Consider the following 19058-nt stretch of genomic DNA (forward strand, 5'->3'; position numbering starts at 1 on the left):
CCTCATGTTTTATATTTTCAATACTCTGCAGTCTGTCCCAGGGCTATGCTGTTTGGATGAATAAATGCATGGAGTGAATGAAATTTAACATGTAACTTTTAAACTTTGGTTTCATACAAGGTCAATTCTCCTACATTTTGAAGGGCACCCAAATCCAGGTACACATGGTCTTGAACCGTAGAGGTGCCCTGCAGCATGGAGGAGTGATTTATTTTTATAGCGGGCCTCTTACACAATACCAGAAGTTGAATTAATTTGTGCAGCCAGAAAGGTATTTGTTTCTATATGCAAAGCTGCAGTCATTGGAAATACAATTGTATATACCAAGTTAATGTAACAATATGAACAACCAAAAAATATAGTCATCATTCACAGGCACGTTACTTTGCAGTATTGAAGAGAAACGTATGACTGAAAAATACTTACAGGGGCATAAGTTAAAGATTTTCATTGACCTGGTTCTTTTTAAGTTGAAGAGATTTATACATTAACTAATAAATTTGAGTTCAAAAAAGCTAGATAAGGATAATTTTATGTCCTAAGATGAAATACATTGATTTGTAAAGAAAAATTACGTATACTACAAACTTTTATGTACTAGGTAAAGAACCCCTAAGAACCCCAGAAAATTTTCTAAGGAAATTGGAAACAATTAGGTAAAATGTCAGTCTTTAAATGGACACATTCAAGCCTAAGTATGAGGAAGCAGTTAGAGATATTGGAGGTGTGTGTGTCAGAGTGAGAGAGATAGGGAGAAGGCTGTAGAATAAACAAAGTACGGCAGAAACCAAGAGGCCATTCTTCTATAAAAGAGAAGTTAAAACAATAGGAAGAAAGCAGAAGAAGGTATGTTTGATAAGATGTAGGAAGAACACCACAACAGTAACAGTTTCTAAGGCATACCTTAGGTCCTTAGGCAGTTTTCAAATGGGTCTGTCTGGATCTAGCCAGGTGGGGATTTAGACCTGAGCCTTTGAGGCTCCACCCATCCACCCTTGGAGCCTGCCTGCCCTTGGCAAACCTTCGCCCTTTCATCTTCCGGGCTCTGGCCTCTTGCCACAGTGACAGTGTGCACATTCCCCTGGGACACGAAGGGAGGAGCCACTAGAGAGAGTCTGCAATGCACAGAGGGTAGGACTATCCAAACAGGAACTGTACAGCTTCGAGCTATGAGCTCCAGGATTCCAGACAGATTACATAAACACCAATGCATTTAAGTATTCTCAAGCTATAAATTCATCATGTTTGTATGATTAAGTAGAAACCTGCTAGAATTTTAAGCATTAAAAAATCAACAGCAAACAATTTACAGAATCTTTATTGTAAACAGAGATCATTAATAGTTATTACAAACTGAGTTAACTGACACTCAGGGTAGCAGTCCGAAACAGAGTTATAGGTTTTTGTATGGCATAATTTGTAGTCTTTGCCCCCTCAATACTTTTTACAAGACCAGTGTTCTAACCCCCGAGCTATAGGGCCTCGTGTCAACACTTTTTAAAAGACTACTAAAATTATCAGCATTTCAATGGTCTCTTTTTTGTTAAGTTTAGCACCAAAACATTCTTATCTTAAGAAAAAAATTCGTTCAAAGCTAGGTAGAATTTCCACCTTTCATCATCAGAACTATCACACAAAATTTATTTCATTTTTTTCATAATGCAAAAAGAATACAAATAAGGATATTTTTAAATCTTGCAGACTATATATAGGCAGTTCCCCCTTGTGTTGTCTGCATTTTCCTAGCTGCCCATTGGACGGTTTCTGAAATACTTTGCTTTTATTTCATTTGTCTCCCTTGTCATTGCAACCTATCTCTGAAGTACTGCGGTTATTTAAACAAGCATATATCTACCCCCCTCTCCTGAGAGCCTGTCTTTATCTACTTTCCCGAGTCTGCTGCTTTTCCTATCAGTGCTCAGTGCAGGGGATGAACAACCAGAAGAGGCAAAGTTAACAGTTTGGTTTTTGAAAAATACCACCTGGTGGTGAGAATGAGGAGCTGAAGCTTTTCCATTATGCAAAATAGATCACAAGTGAAATGGACGGTTTGTTCTTGATCTCATTTCCAGTGAGTTTTCCAGGTCTACATCTCAGTGAAAAGGCAAGGGCTACCTGCAAAGTGTCCTAAAATACTATACCTGTTACCTTTACAATCAGTTCTATAAAAACATCAAAATATCCTCTCATGTTAAAAGCACTTAATGGAGATGTATCAAAAACACAAGTATTTTTCAAGGAGGAGTAAAAATAGATTGCTTTGTGAATTATATTCAATAAATAATACTTTGTAATGTAGTGTTTTGTGATTTTTGCAAAAATATTTAAAGAGACTTTCAAAACAAATCTAAATAGAGCAGACAAGAGAAGAATGTAAAATTAAAATATACTAAGCATGTGAATGAAATTCCAATGGATTTTTCTGAACATCATTCAAATATGAAATGACACTGAATATATTCAAATAAGATCTGAATATCACAACAGTAACACTCAGGTCATAAAGTTCACTTTTTGGGTAATGGGCATTAAGGAGGGCACGTGATGTGATGAGCAATGGGTGTTATATGCAACTGATAAATTATTAAACACTACATCTGAAACTAATGATGTACTATAAGTTGGCTAAATGAATTTAAATAAAAAAAAAGTTCACTTTTTTCCTTCATTTAAAAACTGTACTCTGTATTATATAGTAAGTCGATATCTTTTAGTACACTTTAATGACTTCATAATCTCTAAGGCATGTGGTTGTTCTATCAGAGAGAACTGTGACTAGATTGAATGCAAATTTTTTGTCTTGATTTTCTTATCTACACAGTTCAAAGTGGCCACGACAGAATGCTGTTCTACTTGAATGAAGAATGGGGCTTATGATTTATCTCTACTGCTTATTTTACAGCAAACTATTTTGAAAACCCGGCCCCTGATGCTCTGTGTGTGATTAATAATACCAGAGTTCCTTTTAAGTCAAATATAAAATACATTAAAAATCAACTGGCTTGAGGGTTGTAAATCACAATGGGATTGTGATATGAGGAGCAGAGATCAGTTCTCATACTTACTCAAAAGTTACTTAAAGATTAATTTTCTGTATCAGCACCCTTTACACCAGTGCGGCCCGGCTTTGTTCAAGGCCTGGTGCACACTGCAATGGGTGCTATTTGAATGGCACACTGGGGTGAACTACCAGCCATTCCCAGCCCACAGACTTGCCTGGGGCCATGGCCTCCCACTTCTCACTGTGTTGCCCTGAGGCCTGAGGGTATAAATATCTTAGTGACCCTTTTACCCAATTCAGGCATTCCCAGGTGCCAAACCCCTTCAGTTATGACACTGCAGTAACCTACAAGTAGGCTAATTTGACTTCTCTATAGTATAATATTTTGGAATTGGCTTAAGCTAGTTTAAAACCTGACAGCAGTTGGCCATTTTTTTTTTTTTTTGACACGAGACTGATTTTTTTTTTTAACTAGAGTAAGCATGGCTGTTTTATTTGATTCTTATCTGCTTAGGTAAGTTTGAATTAGTCTCTGTTCATTTTTCTAGACTTTTAAATATTAAGACTTCTGTGCAGATAGTAAAAAGAACACAGTATTTGGAAGCAGGTACATTTAGGTTTGAATCACATGCAAGTTCCAATCCCAACCCGGCCGGCTATTTCCTATGTGACATTAGGTAAGTTTCTTAACTTCTCCGATCCTCAGTTTCCTAAGGGGAAACACTGGGACAGTAACCCCTACATCCAGAGCTGTGGTGAGAATCAGTGACGTTACAGATGCAGCACCTGGGACAGCGCCTAGGATGTGTCAGATGCTCAGCTGTCGTCAGGAGTTAACAGTTGAAGCTGGGATGGTGTTTCAATTTCTACCACATTGTGAACACTTCGTACTCATCAATATTTAACAAGTAAATTCTATTAAAGTAAATTCTATTCTATTAGAGTATTTTCATCCTAGTGCAAAACTAAGAAACCATAGTTTCTTACCAGCTCACATATGTGAAGTTCTTTAATGACTTCACTTGCACTGAGAATACAGCTGAAAATTAATGCACTAAAAATCCGTCTTTTCTCTTAGAAGCCCAAAGACGGAGCATGTAACATTTATTAATGGAGTACCTTTCAAACATCTTAAGTGGATGTATCTCCATTAGGTACCAAAATTTACTTAGAGCAAGTCTAAACAGTTGCTTCAGCCCTTTATCTTTTAGACAAGGAACAGCAGGATTTTAAAAACACTTCTTTAAAGATTAATTTTGCTTGTATTCACTTCTGATAATTACTTTAGAACTGTAATTTGAAGATCAGTGCAACTTAATGAAATGTATTAAAATTTAGGCTCTCTGAGAGCTCTTTTAAATATGGAGATTATATAATAGATACAGTAGTGCTCTGTAGATAAAATGACAGTTATTGCAAACTCTCTAAAAACATGACTTGCATGCACACTCTTAAAAAAAGTCAAGTCAAGATATGAACACACGGGTGAATTCCCGGGTTCTTCTAGTGAGTGTTTCCACAGGGGTTGTCTGAGATCTGGCAGCCCATGTTCTGGCCTGTTACTTGTACTTTGAAGAGCGTTCCATCCGCACACATACAGAGCTTGTAGCGCACCCACTCGCCCGTCCCAAATTGGTCTCCACTGGAGGAACTAGGTAGGCGACTTGTGCTAACCATCACAGTTCCATTTAGGATGATGCTGTTTTCCTATTAGGAGAATAATGGTATGATTTATTTACCTCCACAAGTGGTGATAGAACAAAATTAATAAACAAAACTTAGAATATTAACAAGAAAAATAGGTAGTAAAAAACAGTAAAGTCATGACCAAAATCAACAACAAAGAAAACAAAACCAATGTCAAGATTCAACTAGTGACCTCTTTAGTTCATAAAGTGTATCAATAGTTATAACACACTTCATTAAAATTATATCAAAATTCCTAAGTACATAAGACAGATAATTTTCATTTGTTACTTCCTAAGAGAGTTTTTACAAAGTTAGTGACTGGTAGGTTTCTGATGATGAGAAGAAAAAGACTGTTTTTCTCCTACAGAAAATTAATTTTAATTTCTAATTTTTTTTTCTTTTTTAAAGATTTTATTTATTTATTCATGAGAGACAGAGAGAGAGAGAGAAGCAGAGGGAGAAGCAGGCTCCCAAGGAGCAGGGAGCCTGATGTTGGACTCGATCCCAGGACCCTGGGATCATGACCTGAGCCGAAGGCAGACGCTTAACCATCTGAGCCACCCAGGCGCCCTAATTTCTAATGTTTTTACAACACCACAAATGAAGATTCAAACCAGATAATTCTGAAGACCAGGCACTCAAAGAAAACCACCTCGAGGTTCTCTTCTTCAAGCCCACTGTTTCAGGAACATTCTGGAACTGTATGCTCTTTTTTGGGGGGAACTCCTAAGTCTGGCTCTCCCTTCTTTCCTCCCTCTTTCCTTTTCTTCTTTTCACTCATTCAACAAATAATTATTCAATGTCTACTATGTGCTAGATACTATTTTAGGTGCTGAGGATATAGCAATCAATAGAGAGCTAAGTCTGAGTTCTCATACAGTTGACATTTTAATGGGGAGGGGCAGACAATAAACACGTGAACAGGTAAAATAAATAAAACATCACTGGAGAAAAAAAGGTAAGCAGAGAGAGAGTGACCAGGCAAGGGCTCTGTTTACATAGGGTGGTCAGGGAAGGCCTCTCTGATAAGGTCACAGTGCAGTGGAAACTGGCTGATATGAGTAAGCCATGTGGGCAACTGGGGAAGGGCCCTTTAGGCAGAGGACCCAATACACGCAAAAGCCCCCGTGTAGTGTTCGAGGAACCTGTAGAAGCCAGTGCGGCTAAAGCAGAGAGCACAAGGGAGTCGACTGGTAGATGAGTCAAAAAAATAACTCAGGGCCAGACATGTTAGGGAAGGGAATGGACTTTGAGTTTTATCCCCAATTAGATGAGAAGCCATTTGGAGGGATCTGAATGTGGAAGTGATGTGATCTCTGAGAAAGGATCACTCCGGCTGCTGTATAGAGAACTGACTACAGGGGCGAATGAGGAAGCATTCACCATTTAGAAAGCTGTTCCAACAGTGCAGTAGGATGTGGTTGGTGGTTTATACCATCGGTGGTGGTGGTGGAGGCAATGGAAGCAGCCAGACTCTATCTTTTGAAGGTAGAGCCAGAAGGCTTTTCTGATGGACTGATGGGCACCATTTAACAAGATGGGAACCCTGAAAGAAAGGCATATCTGGGGAGAGAGGGAGGGTATGAAGATTTTAGACTTGTTGAATTTGAGATGCCTATTATGCACTGGAGTGGAGAAGGTACAAAGTCATCTGGGTATGTGAGTCTTAGTTCAGAGGAGAGATTAAAGCAGGAGTTCCAAATTTGAGAGTCATCAGGTTATAGAAGGCATTCAAAGCAATAAGACAAAGTTGGGTTTGAAGAAATGGAAATAGCTACTTGACTATGTAGTGTTATTATGCATATGGAATAAACAGAATCCTTAAGTGATGAAGTTTGAAATTTTGTTCCAATATTGCCATCTTGTGGTCATTTAATTTCACTTTCTTTAAATTGCGAGAGCAGTTATTTCTTTAAATGCGTTTGATAAAATTAAAAAACATTTTTTAAAAATAATTAGCTATACACTTAAAAGCTAGCCACTGATATTAACTGGATTATAAAGCTAATTATCTTTTCAGTACTGGGGGCTTGTTTTTCTTTAACTGTGGAGAAACTGGTAGGTATGTATATGTATTTCAAAGTATCTTAATATTTCCCATATCAACAGACAGAATTTTCAGGTAGAAAGAAAGAAAAGATTTAGGTAACTTGCTAATGGCTATATGCAAATCTATCACATCTCTTGCTTCTTTGAGTTTCCAGTGCTGAGAAGAATAGCCCCACTGTGGCCGTTCTTCAACACTATTCTCTCAGAGGAATGGCTTCTAACTACAATACATGCAAAAAATACTCAGTATTGCTATTGAGTTTCTGGCAAGAAACACATTTATGTTTATCTTTATTATTTAGAAATTGTAATATGTGTTTTAGAGGAGAAAACTATTTATGAAAATGGAAAACTTAATTTTTTAAAGCTTATTTTTTCTAAATTAAATTAAATTTAAATAAAAGAAATAATTATTTTACAAGTCCTTAGGTTTAAGTTTATTTTTGTCATATATGATGCTTGGGTAAAATAAATTTAATTAGCTTTAGTTAAGTGGCATATAGCAGGTGGCCAAAGACATTTTGAATAAATATGCTTTGATCAAAACTGTGAGCAGGTAAACCGTTTTTGGATTTCTGGCTCCCTTATATGAGATATGTTACCTACTGAAGTTCAGATATAATCTGTGAAGGACAAAGCTTCACTTTTCAATAGCTATAATAAAGGCAAAATCGTTTTCCTTTGCAGTTAATAATAGATGGGTAAATAAAATACATTTTGTACATTTGCTAATTGATTTTCACATAGCTAGATATAAAACTCAGGAAAGGGCATGAAAAATCTTTAATTAAAAAAAACTCCAACAACTTCAGGGAATGGATACTTCCTATGATAATTCTTACTTTGAGAATTCTTCCAGAATTTTGGAAATTTATTTATTTTTGCCTTTTAAAATAATATAGGTATCATGTTATAAAAAATTTTTTAGAAAAAAGAGGCAAGCAGAAAGAAAAATAAAATTAAAGTCATCTGTTATCTTGCTACCCACAGCCAACCATTGTTGACATTTTGGCATACCCTTCCAGGTTTTTATAAACGTACATATGTATTGAAAAATGAAAATGAGATATTTCACAAACTGTAACTTTCTTTCACTTTAAAGTGCATTTTGAACATCTTTCCATGTCAAAAAATATACAACTACATTACCATTTTTAATAAGTGTATACTATTCCACATATAGATTTATGTGCTCAAGAATCTAATAATTCTCTAAAACTCTTAAGAAATACTCACTGCCTTTAACTCCATATTACCACCCATGTGAAATTCAATGGTTTTGCCCATAATGAATACACCTTCATTTCCACGCACGATAGCACGCCCGTCAACTTTTATATTTAAGTCACTAGTAGCATTGCTGGTAATCTGAAAATTAAAAAAAAAAAGTAATAAAAAGCGTTTCTAAATTAAAGTGAGAATTATTATCAGAGACAGAGGAACAGGAGTTTCAGCCATGGAATATGAAAGGCAAGTGTTTTCAGTCACATTTTATAGGTGTTGAGATAGAGAGACGTGGCTTGATAATGATCAGATGACAAATCTAGAATTAATCAATCCTCCCCACTATTCCAGAATTTATTCTTTCACATCACTATAAAACAGCAAAACTCCCCACCCGCTTTGTAACTTTAGACTGTAATTCTCTTCCATTAATAAAGTAAACAAAATAAATCATACCCTTTCAGTAGATGCTTTTTGAACATTCAGACTTTTCACTCCACTTGGCAAATGAAACTCGTGAGTTTCATAGTCTGTGCTGAATAAGATATTCTGAGTCCTCGGGTCAAAAAACTGCATACCAATGTCACTTGTAATAGAAGTTTTGTTCTTTTCTACACTGAGCTTTGTTGTCCCTTGCTGAAAAACAATCTTCAGGAAAACACTTTATCATGAATATGTTTTCAAAGGAGACAGCATCCAAAATTCATCAAGAACATTATCAAAAACACTTTATAATAATAGACTAACTTCAAATAATTTTAACTGCATCTGTCTGTCCCCTATCTACTTGGGAAAAGAGTTCTTTCACATGAGGGTTTATATGCTTGTTTGCTTACACTGCTCTGCACAAATCCATGGGTCACAATAGGACATATAGACAGACCTGGACCTAAGATGGGCAGGGAGCGGTAAGATTACCTCCTTGAGGTTCTAGTCCATTGAGAACCTGTTACGGCAGCCACTTGGCATGGGCTGCCACTGACCCGACTGGCATATTCCCTTCTAGACTCCCAGAAAGTACAGGGTATTCCAACCTGGGAAGGTGCTTTGTTTGCTGGTTACCTTGCGTGGAGGATAAAGAGAACACTCTATTCTTAGAGTCATTAATCTATTACAGAAAATGCTACTACCATATTAAGATATTAAGAAAGCATGTAATATTAACAGATTATAAGGCGAACAATATTATTAAATATGCTTGTGAATATTCTCTCAAGGAAAATACCCATTTCCAATAATCAACTCTAGGTTTTTACAAAGAATTTTTCTCTAATGTCCCTCAACTGATATGGTAACTTACAGGCTGGTTGTTGCCAGTGATAACCAAGTTTTCATTTCGCCTTCCTCCTACAGTGCTCTTATAAAGAGGATGTATAACTCCCATGTCAGACACTTGCTTAAACCGAAGCAGGCCACTTTCATGAAACTCCATGCTGTCGCAGCCATTTGGTCCTATGCGAATCACAGCCCAGATAACAAGTGTTATCTAAAAGAGAAAACAAGACCCCTGCTAATAGGTAACATACATTTAACATAATAAGAAAACAAACAGAAAAGGTAATTGCCAAAGGATTAAACTTCCTTAAGATGTCTCATCAGTGAAGATGTCTCATCAGTGATACGAACACATCAATTGGTTTTCCACTTATAAACAAAACCCATTTTATTTTTATCAAGGTATTACATGCAAATAGCTAAAAGTCAGAAAGTGCTGAAAGAGCAGTTTCTTATTTCTTCTGCTCTCTCCACATCTTGTCTGGCAATAGCCACTTACAACAATTTTAGGTATTTCATTTAGAATTTATTCCAGATTTTTAAGTGATATATTATTTCCTCACTCATCAATCTGAGGTTTTATCTATTAATTTCCTACTTTAGCAGATGAGAATTTATCTCATTTATATTTCTTCTCCCCTGGCTCCCATCTCAAGTGCTGGCAAGACCCAGGTTCAGTATTTTAGTATTGCAACCATGTAAGTACTGTTCACTGCTAAGCCAAATACTGTAACTAAGAGAGCACTTCCTTTCTTGTACTCTGCGTCTCTTGGGAGTTTCATATTTGTCTTTCTTCAGCACTGGACCACATTTGCTTAGTTTCTTTGAAAACCCGACTGAATCTTTTCAAAACCTCCAATGTTTCTATAAAATGACACTCAGTAAAAGGTTCTCAGAGTCCAAACCTCTCAGATAGTTTATTCTATGAGTTCTATTTTTTTCTCTCAGGAAAGCTTGTTGGAACTCTGGTCTTCTTGCCCAATCTGGACTGTTCCCCCTGGGTCTGCGACACAGCTGTAACTGCGAACTTCTCCGCTTTCATGCTGGAACTTCCTTCCGTCTTTCTCTCGTGCTGGATACCCAGTTTCCTGCATCCCTACCTTCAGCTTTCTGGGAGTTAGTGCCTTCTTGCGGTGAGCACCTCCTCCAGTGGCCTCCTTAGAAGGAATACGTATGAAGGAAATTTTGAGTGTGCATGGTTAAAAAATGTCCATATAAGCCCTCACATTTGATTAATAGTCTAGCTTGATAGACATTTCTAGGTTTGGTGTCACTTTCTCTCTGAATTTTGAAGGCCCTTGCTGTCTTGCTGTCTGGTTTGTAGGGCTGCATTTGAGAGGTCCAATGCCTCTGATTTTGTATTCTTCATACATAACCTGTTTCTATTTTTCCCCTGGAAGATTTTAGGATCTTCTCTTTATCCCCAGTTTTCTTAAATTTCACAGGAATGGCCTTGGTGTGATTCTTTTTTATGCATGACACTGGACCCAGAATGGTAGTTTTCAATCTGTTCTAGGAAATTTTCTTGGTTCATTTATTTGATAACTTTCTCCCCAGTGTTCTTTCTTATCTCTTTCTGAAACTCCTATTAACAGAATGTTACACTTCCTGGATTGATTCTTTAATTTTGTTGAGCTTTCTGGAAGGGTTCTTTTTCTTTATCTTCTAATCTCTTTCTCTCTCCATCTATCCATCCATTCTTATGTATTTCTACAAGTTCTTCCTTATTCTTTAATTGCTCCTTTTTAATGGCATGTTATTCTTGTTTTGTGGATGTAATATTCTCTCATTTCTCTGAAGATATTGGTTTTAGTTTTTTAAGTTTTCTGTCATTCATTGTATTTTCTCTATCTCCCTGAATTCCTATTTTCCCCATGGTTGATGTGTTTTTGGTCTCCATCATTTTTCAATTCTGGGAGCTTCCCAAAAAACCCATTGATCCCTGGTGACTCAGTGTTCATATTTAACAGTGATGTTTAAAGAAGTGCACAGAAAGTTCTCTGTGTGGGGTGGGGCTTGTGACAGGCTAAACGGTAGGAGATTAGGTGGCTTTTTCACTGGGACCTGCCAAGTGTCAGTATCTACAGGTATTTTCTCCAGATGCTTCGGTTTCTCCAGAGCAGGCTATTTCATCTCTCGCCTGGGGGACTTAAGCCTGGTGCCAGGGAGCTGGAGACAGAGGCTGAGAAAAGAGCTAGAGATCTGGGAAACGGAGTCTCAGCGCTCAGGATTCAGACTTCCCCGCTTCCAGCATGGAAACCCATCCCTACCCTCCTCTGCGTAGCATTCTCAGACAGGAAGAATCCTCTCCCTTCTATAACATACCGTGTGGGGTTAGGGGGCAAGGTTGCCTAACTGCTGGCTGGAAGGGACAGGAAGGCTAGGGATCTCATGGCTCCTTCTACAGGGTTCTCAAAAAGCTGTTTTCAGTTCCTGCCTCACTCCTGCTTTTCATGGTACTTGTATTTCCATTCCTGATGATTCTGCATGGCACTTTCACCAACACACCCTGTAGCCCCGTCCCCAACACACAGAAGCAGTTTCTTCTCTGGTAAGTTAGCTGCCATTTCGCCTCCTGCTTTTTTGTCTTCATATATTATGGTTTAGGATTTGGTTGCCTCTCACGTTCTTTCAGGGTATTTCTGTTTCTTGACATTGTCACCTTCGGATGAGCTTTTTAAAGAGGAAGGGGATAAAAATGTCTTCATTTTGCCATCTTAACCAGAAGTTTCCAAAAACAACAAAATGTATAAAATAAGATAAATTCAGAACATATGCTCCTAGTAAACTATTTACAGTACCAGCTCTTTCCAACGTAAGGGAAGAATTAGACACAAACGTTTTGGATGTACATAAAATATAAAGGACTGGCTTAAAAGCATTAGAAGTCAAAAATAAAAATAAATGGAATCACTTTAGAACCACTGTAGCCCATGTTCATCAGTCATTAGTATACCAATAGCCACCCTCTGAATATGTCATCTACACACATGCCAGAGGGGTTCAAGTTTAACCCTCAGATAGTTACAACCTTGGATTAAGTCTTCTTCTTTAGAAAAGCAAGTATCTTTGGAAAAGACAACATACTGGGTCTTCAGCACTTTAGTGTAAACTGGCCTACCAGATCCTTTCCTTCTTTGACAACAGAGACTTAAGACTACAAAACATCACCGTCTGCTGTCAAACAAGGGTTTACAATTTTAAAATCTGGTTGAGGAGGTAAGACTAAATTTAGGCAAAGCTGAATGAAAACAGAAAGGATTATATTTTTTAGGAGAGGTGAAGGCAATAAAGTCATGATGGCAAAGGTCTCTTCTACCTAGCTGACTTTACCCTTTCAAAAGTTAAGTCCTTTAAAGGGAATATTCCATGAATATATATATTAAATAAAATTAATACATGGTAATACTAGCATACTAGGTTTTTAAAATATATAACACATTTATGACAACTCAATAAGAAGAGGCACAGACTTATAATTATAAAGTAAGTCACAGAGATGCAAAGTACAGCATAGGGAATATAGTCAATAACGTTGTAATAACACTATATGGTGACAGATGGTGACTACACTTACAGTGAGCACTGAGTAATGTATAGAACTGTCGAATCCCTTGTGTTGTACACCTGAAACTAATAATAACACTGTATGTTAACCACACTTTAATAATAAATAAAAAAAAGGCCAGTGGTGTTTTCTATAAGTGTGTAAAAGATGGAATCTCCTGTTGTTTTTCAAAGTATATATCTGAAGAAGAAACATCTGATAAAATGTGCTCTTGGGTGTGAAATTCGGAAAACAGGATTCTGTTAGACAATATTTTGGACAGTAAGCAAGTCAGGGGCTCTTTGTACACACTGTGAAGGGTAATTGTGCATCTAAAAAAACTTAATAAGGGATAAAACATGTACAGAAAAGCAGAAAGTAAGAGGGTTTCAAAAGAAATTACAGAAACAAAGTCCATGATTTCACTAAAAAATTCCCCAAGGTAATTAAAAAAAAGAAAATTCTGTACCACATACTTACAATTAAATTGATGACAGCCAGGATAAACAAGAGGATAATGACACAGATGGCTAAATTGCCCTTTCTCCCTCTCAATCCCGTTTTATGGAGGCGATCTTCATCAATTGGAATATATCCAGCTTTGAAATTACTATTGTGCTCCTTATTGATGTTCCTTCTCTCGACAGCCTTCTCACGCATGGACTTCTTTACAGGACCATTGGAACTTTGCTAAAAACAAAATACAAAACCATGGAACAGCCATACCCACTCTTTGCAATGCACTTATTTATGAAGCGCAAATTCTTAATGAAAGAAAGCTGAACTGATTAGTGACATATTTTCCATGAATAAACTTTAAGTCATGCTGAGTTGCAGGCTCCACGTCAGGACATTAGTATGCTTAGAGGGGTAGTGGAGAAGAACCTTTTAGTGTGACTCTTTGATAACACATTTCCACCCTTTGCTTTGAACAGTCCCAGTGTCCCTAAAGTGTACAGCTAGCTCATCTGGGGGAAGAGTTGACAGATACATTCCACAGTGGGTCATCTTCTTTTTAACTAATGATTTATAGTGATTTGTTTCATTATATATGTATATATGATATCTATGTGTGTGTATATATATATATACACACATAGATATCATATATATATATATATTTTTTTTTTTCATTTATAAGAAAAGAATTTGGAAAGGCTGACACACTTTGCTATTTATCACCCCAATTGGCTAAAGCTAACATTATCCTAGATCAGCAGTTTTCAAAGTATGGGCAGGGGAGACCGGGAGAAGCCCCGTGAACCCTTACAGGAGCCTGGAGAGTAAAAACCATGTTCAAAATAATACCAAGATGTTATTTGCCTTTCTTACTCTCCTTCTCTCATGAATGTTCAGTGGAGTTTTCCAGAGGCTAAATGACTGTATGTGATGACATCAATGCTCTAACAGCTAACGGAATGTGTGCTTGTGTATTCCTGTGTTTCAAATTTTCTCAGGTTTAATTTTTAATATGGTAAATATCAATGAATATAACCCACATAAACAAAAATTCTTTGGGATCCTCAGTTAACTTTTAAGGGCATAAAAATAACCTGAGACCAAAAAGTTTGAGAACCTCTAACTTAGACTATGGTTGAATAACATTTTTGGTAATACCTCATGAACACAAAATGGGTTCTGCCCAATTTACATATATTTTAGAGCTCTGGGAAAACTTATTTATTGAGTAGGCATTTATTAAATATTTTATGTTTAAACACTAATACCACAAATAGGAATACTAAAGAAATACAGGACAGGATCCTTATTCTCTAGCTATTACAAATGTGATTTGGGTATAAAATAGTTAGCGATGCAATAATGTATTCTGTCTGTTCAGGTGCCAGAATCAGTAGTATGGCCAATATATGCTGTGGAGTTCAACGGGAGGAGACGCAGGATGGCTTCACACTTGTTTTCAAGGAAACAGGAAGTAGGTGGGCCAGAGCCGGCAACGCAGGGAGAAGTAGGGCAGGTTGAGAAAATTCTTGGACTGCTGGGTACAAATTCTAGTCTTTCTGTCTGTTTAACTGGGAGTCCCTGGAATGACATACTTTTCAGGGTGCTAAATGTGTAGGTGTTTGTAGGAGAGAGAGGAAACAGGACTACCAGTGAGTAGGCTGTTGGGGATGTTGTCGTAATGGAGGTTTGAGGTAACAAGGTAATGAGGGCCTAAACTCGGGACGAAAAAGGATAGGTTAAAAACATACTTCGTGAGAGGAGCTGACTGAATCTGCAGCCAGCTTCAAAGAATCTCATGTTTACTGAATGGTGACTAGCTAAATATGGGGAATGGAGGAGGGAGAAGATTCTACATATGTTGCACTTAAACTAAATGAGAAATAACCACATGACTCAAAGGCAAGGGGAAGGATGGAATGGGTATTAGATCAGTCAGGACTAGAGATACAGATTTTTTTTTTTTTTTTTTAAGATTTTATTTATTTATTTGACAGAGAGAGACACAGCGAGAGAGGGAACACAAGCAGGGGGAGTGGGAGAGGGAGAAGCAGGCTTCCCATGGAGCAGGGAGCCCGATGCGGGGCTCGATCCCAGGACCCTGGGATCACGACCTGAGCTGAAGGCAGTCGCTTAACGACTGAGCCACCCCGGCGCCCCTAGAGATACAGATTTGAGAGTCCCTAGCCTCTAGGTAAATTAAATCCATGAGAGTGCATCAGTTTACTGTAAAAAACAGCATACAGGAAAGAGAACAAAGAGCCAAGGACACAGTCTTGGGAAAATTTAAATGTGCAGCTACAGTAGAAAATGAGAAATACAATGAATAGTAAGAAAACCAAGAATGTGCAGTGTTGCTGAACTTCCTTTGCCAAGAAGTGCTTCTATAACCTTCAAAGACGAACTCTGAGTAGCAAATTGGTAAGCTGGACACAGTCCGAAAAGATGCCACATGTATACATCTATTTTCCAGTCCAGAAAGAGAAAAGAGGAAAAAGAGAAGATTGTAGCTAAAGAATTATGTACTGTCAGAGGAAAACTGTACTTTTGTTGTTGCTGTTAGTAACCATCACCACCCCCCAATTTGGGGAAAGACTTGTATGTTTGATGGCAGAGGGAAAGATGCCAAGAGGGGCAAAGACCAAAGATCTCACAACAGGGCAGGATAATGTAGGAAATGAGACCCTCTAGGAGGCAGGAAAGAAAGTGATACAGAATAAATGAGAAAAGAATAAGCTTTAAGGATAGGCTCCCATTTCAATGAAACAGTTCACACTCAAGAGAGAAAACATTCTTCTTTTTCTTTGGGATGTGGAAGGCAAGGCCATCTGCCAAGAAAGAGTGGAGAAGGCTACTGGAATCTTATCATGGTGGCAGAGGTAGCAGGCTGGTTAAGGGCTTATGGAAAATAGAAAGAGACGCGAATAATCATTGTGAGTAATGCAGCAGATACAATTTTTGTAATTCCACAAAGCAGTAAAGAAGACAATTCCAGCTACTCACCAGATTTTTCACACAACAGGTTGTTGAGTGTTGTGTAGGTTGTGTGTCTGCATGAGGCACAACATCTGTGAGGGTACAGTGATACCGCTGACCTCCTAGAGTGGAATATGCATTTTGATACTTCTTGGCTGAAGGCACAGAATACCTTAAGGGAGGTATGCTTTCCTCTAATTTTCACAGACGCAGTATGGGCAATTTAAAAGTCAGGGCTTGAATAAAGGTCTACATAAAAGAGAGACAGGACAAAATCGATCCCTCCTGGGATACATTCTTTTCTCTGCCAATTCATGTACATTGTTATTCAATTTGATACATTTATAACTTATTGAAGAGTTACTATATGCCAAATGCCCCAGATCATCAAGACAAGCCAGACATAGCACCTACCCTCAGTGAACTTCCTTACAGGCCAGGAGAGTAGACAGACCGGGTCACTAACAACGGCAGTTTAACACGGCAAATGCAGTGGTAGCAAGTGCACAGAATACTGAAAGGGTACAGAAGAGGAATGTAGCTCTACCCAGCAAGCAGGCACATCAGGGGAAGGTTTTTAAGAAAGGCTGAGATTTCGTTTGAATCTTGGGAGGATAAACAGGAGTTAGCCACGCAAAAGCACAGAGAAAGGCATTCCAGGCAGAGGGAACAGCATGGAAACTCTGAGTACAAGTCATCTCAGTGTGAAATCGACTTTGGTAGTTTCTGTGGATGGTGAAAAGGATGTGTATCAAAATGGGGCAAAAAATAAGGTCAGAGATATGGTTAGGGGCCAGTAAATGAATGGACATAAGTACTCGAGTTGTCAAGAACAATGGACTTTATCCCGAAGGTGATGGGGAACTACTGAAAATTTAAAATGGGTTAGTGATACAATCAGATTTGCATTACAGCAAAATCAAAGTCATGTACCAAAATGAGATGAACTGGAACAGAAGAGTTTAGAGATGAAGATATCAACATCAGGTTTATCTAAGAGTCCAAAGGAGGGCTTGACTGAGCTTTAGATGAAGAGAATATAGGGAGAGGCATTAAGACGAAGAACTACAGAACCTGGTGATTGACTGGCTGTGAGTGTGACCTAGAGGGGATCTAAGATGACTCCCAGCTACAGACCTGCTAACAAAATGTGTGGAGTCTGGAGGAAAAAGAAAATGTGGGGCCCTTTGTTCAAATATCACACCTGGGACAGCAGAACATGAAACCAAGTGTGGGTCCCTTCTGAGCTCCCTTAAGCTGGTCCAGCTCTCAAGATTCTAGCTAGGTTAACCAAGTGAATGGATGGTTTGTAACCCTTTTAACGGTAAATATGATGCAATCCAGTTTTGTACATTTTTGAGTTTGGGGTGCCTGTGGAAAATTCAGTTCAGGCTGGAGACATAAATGTTTAACTCTCAAGTGGAAACTAAGGAATAGACCAGATTGCCCAGTTTATGTGTAAAGCAACAACAGAACCTTGGTGGAGCCTCCAGAGCATCAACAGGTGATACGGATGAAAAAAGAACCATCTAAAACAAGAGCTGGTAGGAAATCAGAAAAGCCAAAGAACAATTTTAATCTCAGCAACCCCAAGAAGCTTTGTCTCCTTTTACTTTCACTCATTCCTTTAGATTTTATTTTATTGTTATGATCTGTAGCTTGCCCCCTTAGCTGATTTCTCTGCATTTATTTGGCAATCTGACTTTAAGTTCCTTGAAGGTGGATTTCAAGTCTTTTTTATGTCCTTTAGAATGACTGTTCCAGTGATATATAAAGCAATTACGTCGTTAAGAAAGTCTTTTCTGAGAACAGAATGCTGGCAACTTGACTTACATTTATTTTTTCAAAAATGTTGCAGAATGAGACTTTTTCAAAGGAAACTATCCTATCATAGTTTTGTAAAGGGAAATAACAGTTAAGGGGAAAAGTGACTATGAAAATTATTTTTATTACAACAAAATACCCTAGCAACTATAGATATGTATATGTAACACATGCATGCATGTGTATGCATATGCATAGCTTGCTTTTGGGGGAAAATAGTCTTTTAAACTACTCTAAGGTACAAGTTTACAATGCAGATCAGGAAATACTTGATAGAGCATTAAAAAAAATAATTTTAAACCAACTGGACAGGACGCAGTTTTAAACTGGTACCAAATTTCCAAAACCAAAGCGGGAGGAGAAACCTGATGCCTGCATATCGGGGATGGCAGGCACAAGCAGTGGCCCCAAGCTGACATGCAGGCAACAGCGGACTGGTTCTTGGCTGGTGTCAGGGGAGCCTCCCCCAGGGGCTGAGGCTATTTTTACCAGCATCTTCGCTGGCCACCGAAGCGGGCACGTCCCCGGCACGTCCTGGCGCAGGCTCCCGGCTGCCACGGCCGCCTCCCCGCCCCTCAGGCGGCGACCCCTCCTCAGCCCGGCCAAGGGGCAGTCGGCCAGGCCGAGAGCCGCCGCCTGCTTCCCCTCATCGACCCGGAGCCCCTGCCCGCAGTGCCGCCCGGCCCTCGCCAGCATCCCGGGTTGCGGACAGCTCCTCCCGCTCGCTCCGCCCCCCCGGAGCCCGGCCCGCGGCCTCCGCCGGCCGGCCCCACGCCGGCCCCCACAGGCGAGACCCCGGCCTCCCCGGGCCCTCCTGCCCCCAGCCGCGGCGGGGCTCCCAGACCTGCTCGGCCGCCGCCGCCGCCGCTGCCGCCGCCGCCATTTTCCCGCGCCCGGCGCCACCGCCCTCCCCGCCGCACCTCGCGCGCCTGCGCCTGCGCACTGGCCGGGGGGGGAGGTCCCGCTCCCCGCATCGCCCCCCCCCGCAGCCCCGCCCGGGGGAAGGGCGGTTCC

General features: G+C 39.2%; 1 protein-coding gene across 3 annotated transcripts; it reads right to left on the reverse strand.

Moving 5' to 3' along the window:
- Nucleotides 1-1302: 1302 nt before the first annotated feature.
- Nucleotides 1303-18987, reverse strand: SGCB (sarcoglycan beta). Of its 3 annotated transcripts, XM_078068592.1 has the most exons (7): nt 18889-18940; nt 16248-16469; nt 13266-13475; nt 9264-9449; nt 8420-8611; nt 7976-8107; nt 1303-4708 (listed from the first exon to the last, which is right to left on the reverse strand). In XM_078068592.1, the coding sequence occupies exons 3-7, from the start codon at nt 13443-13445 to the stop codon at nt 4505-4507; spliced, it is 894 nt and encodes a 297-aa protein (XP_077924718.1). In that variant the 5' UTR covers nt 13446-13475; nt 16248-16469; nt 18889-18940; the 3' UTR covers nt 1303-4504. The 3 variants fall into 3 exon arrangements, with proteins under 3 accessions (XP_077924718.1, XP_035948939.1, XP_077924720.1); XM_036093046.2 differs by lacking the exon at nt 16248-16469 and having other exon boundaries at nt 18889-18987; XM_078068594.1 differs by lacking the exons at nt 8420-8611; nt 16248-16469 and having other exon boundaries at nt 18889-18987.
- Between the last annotated feature and the right edge of the window lie 71 nt (nt 18988-19058).

This window comes from Halichoerus grypus, chromosome 3 (assembly GCF_964656455.1).
Source record: "Halichoerus grypus chromosome 3, mHalGry1.hap1.1, whole genome shotgun sequence".
Taxonomy (NCBI): domain Eukaryota; kingdom Metazoa; phylum Chordata; class Mammalia; order Carnivora; family Phocidae; genus Halichoerus; species Halichoerus grypus.

Coding starts and splice junctions, on each gene's coding strand:
- SGCB (XM_036093046.2), bottom strand. CDS start 18,927: ATGGCGGCGGCGGCAGCGGCGGCGGCGGCGGCCGAGCAG. Junction 8,612..9,263: donor TCACTGGCAACAACCAGCCT/GTAAGTTACCAT, acceptor GTTTTCCTGAAG/ATTGTTTTTCAGCAAGGGAC. Junction 8,108..8,419: donor AAAAAGCATCTACTGAAAGG/GTATGATTTATT, acceptor TTTAATTTTCAG/ATTACCAGCAATGCTACTAG.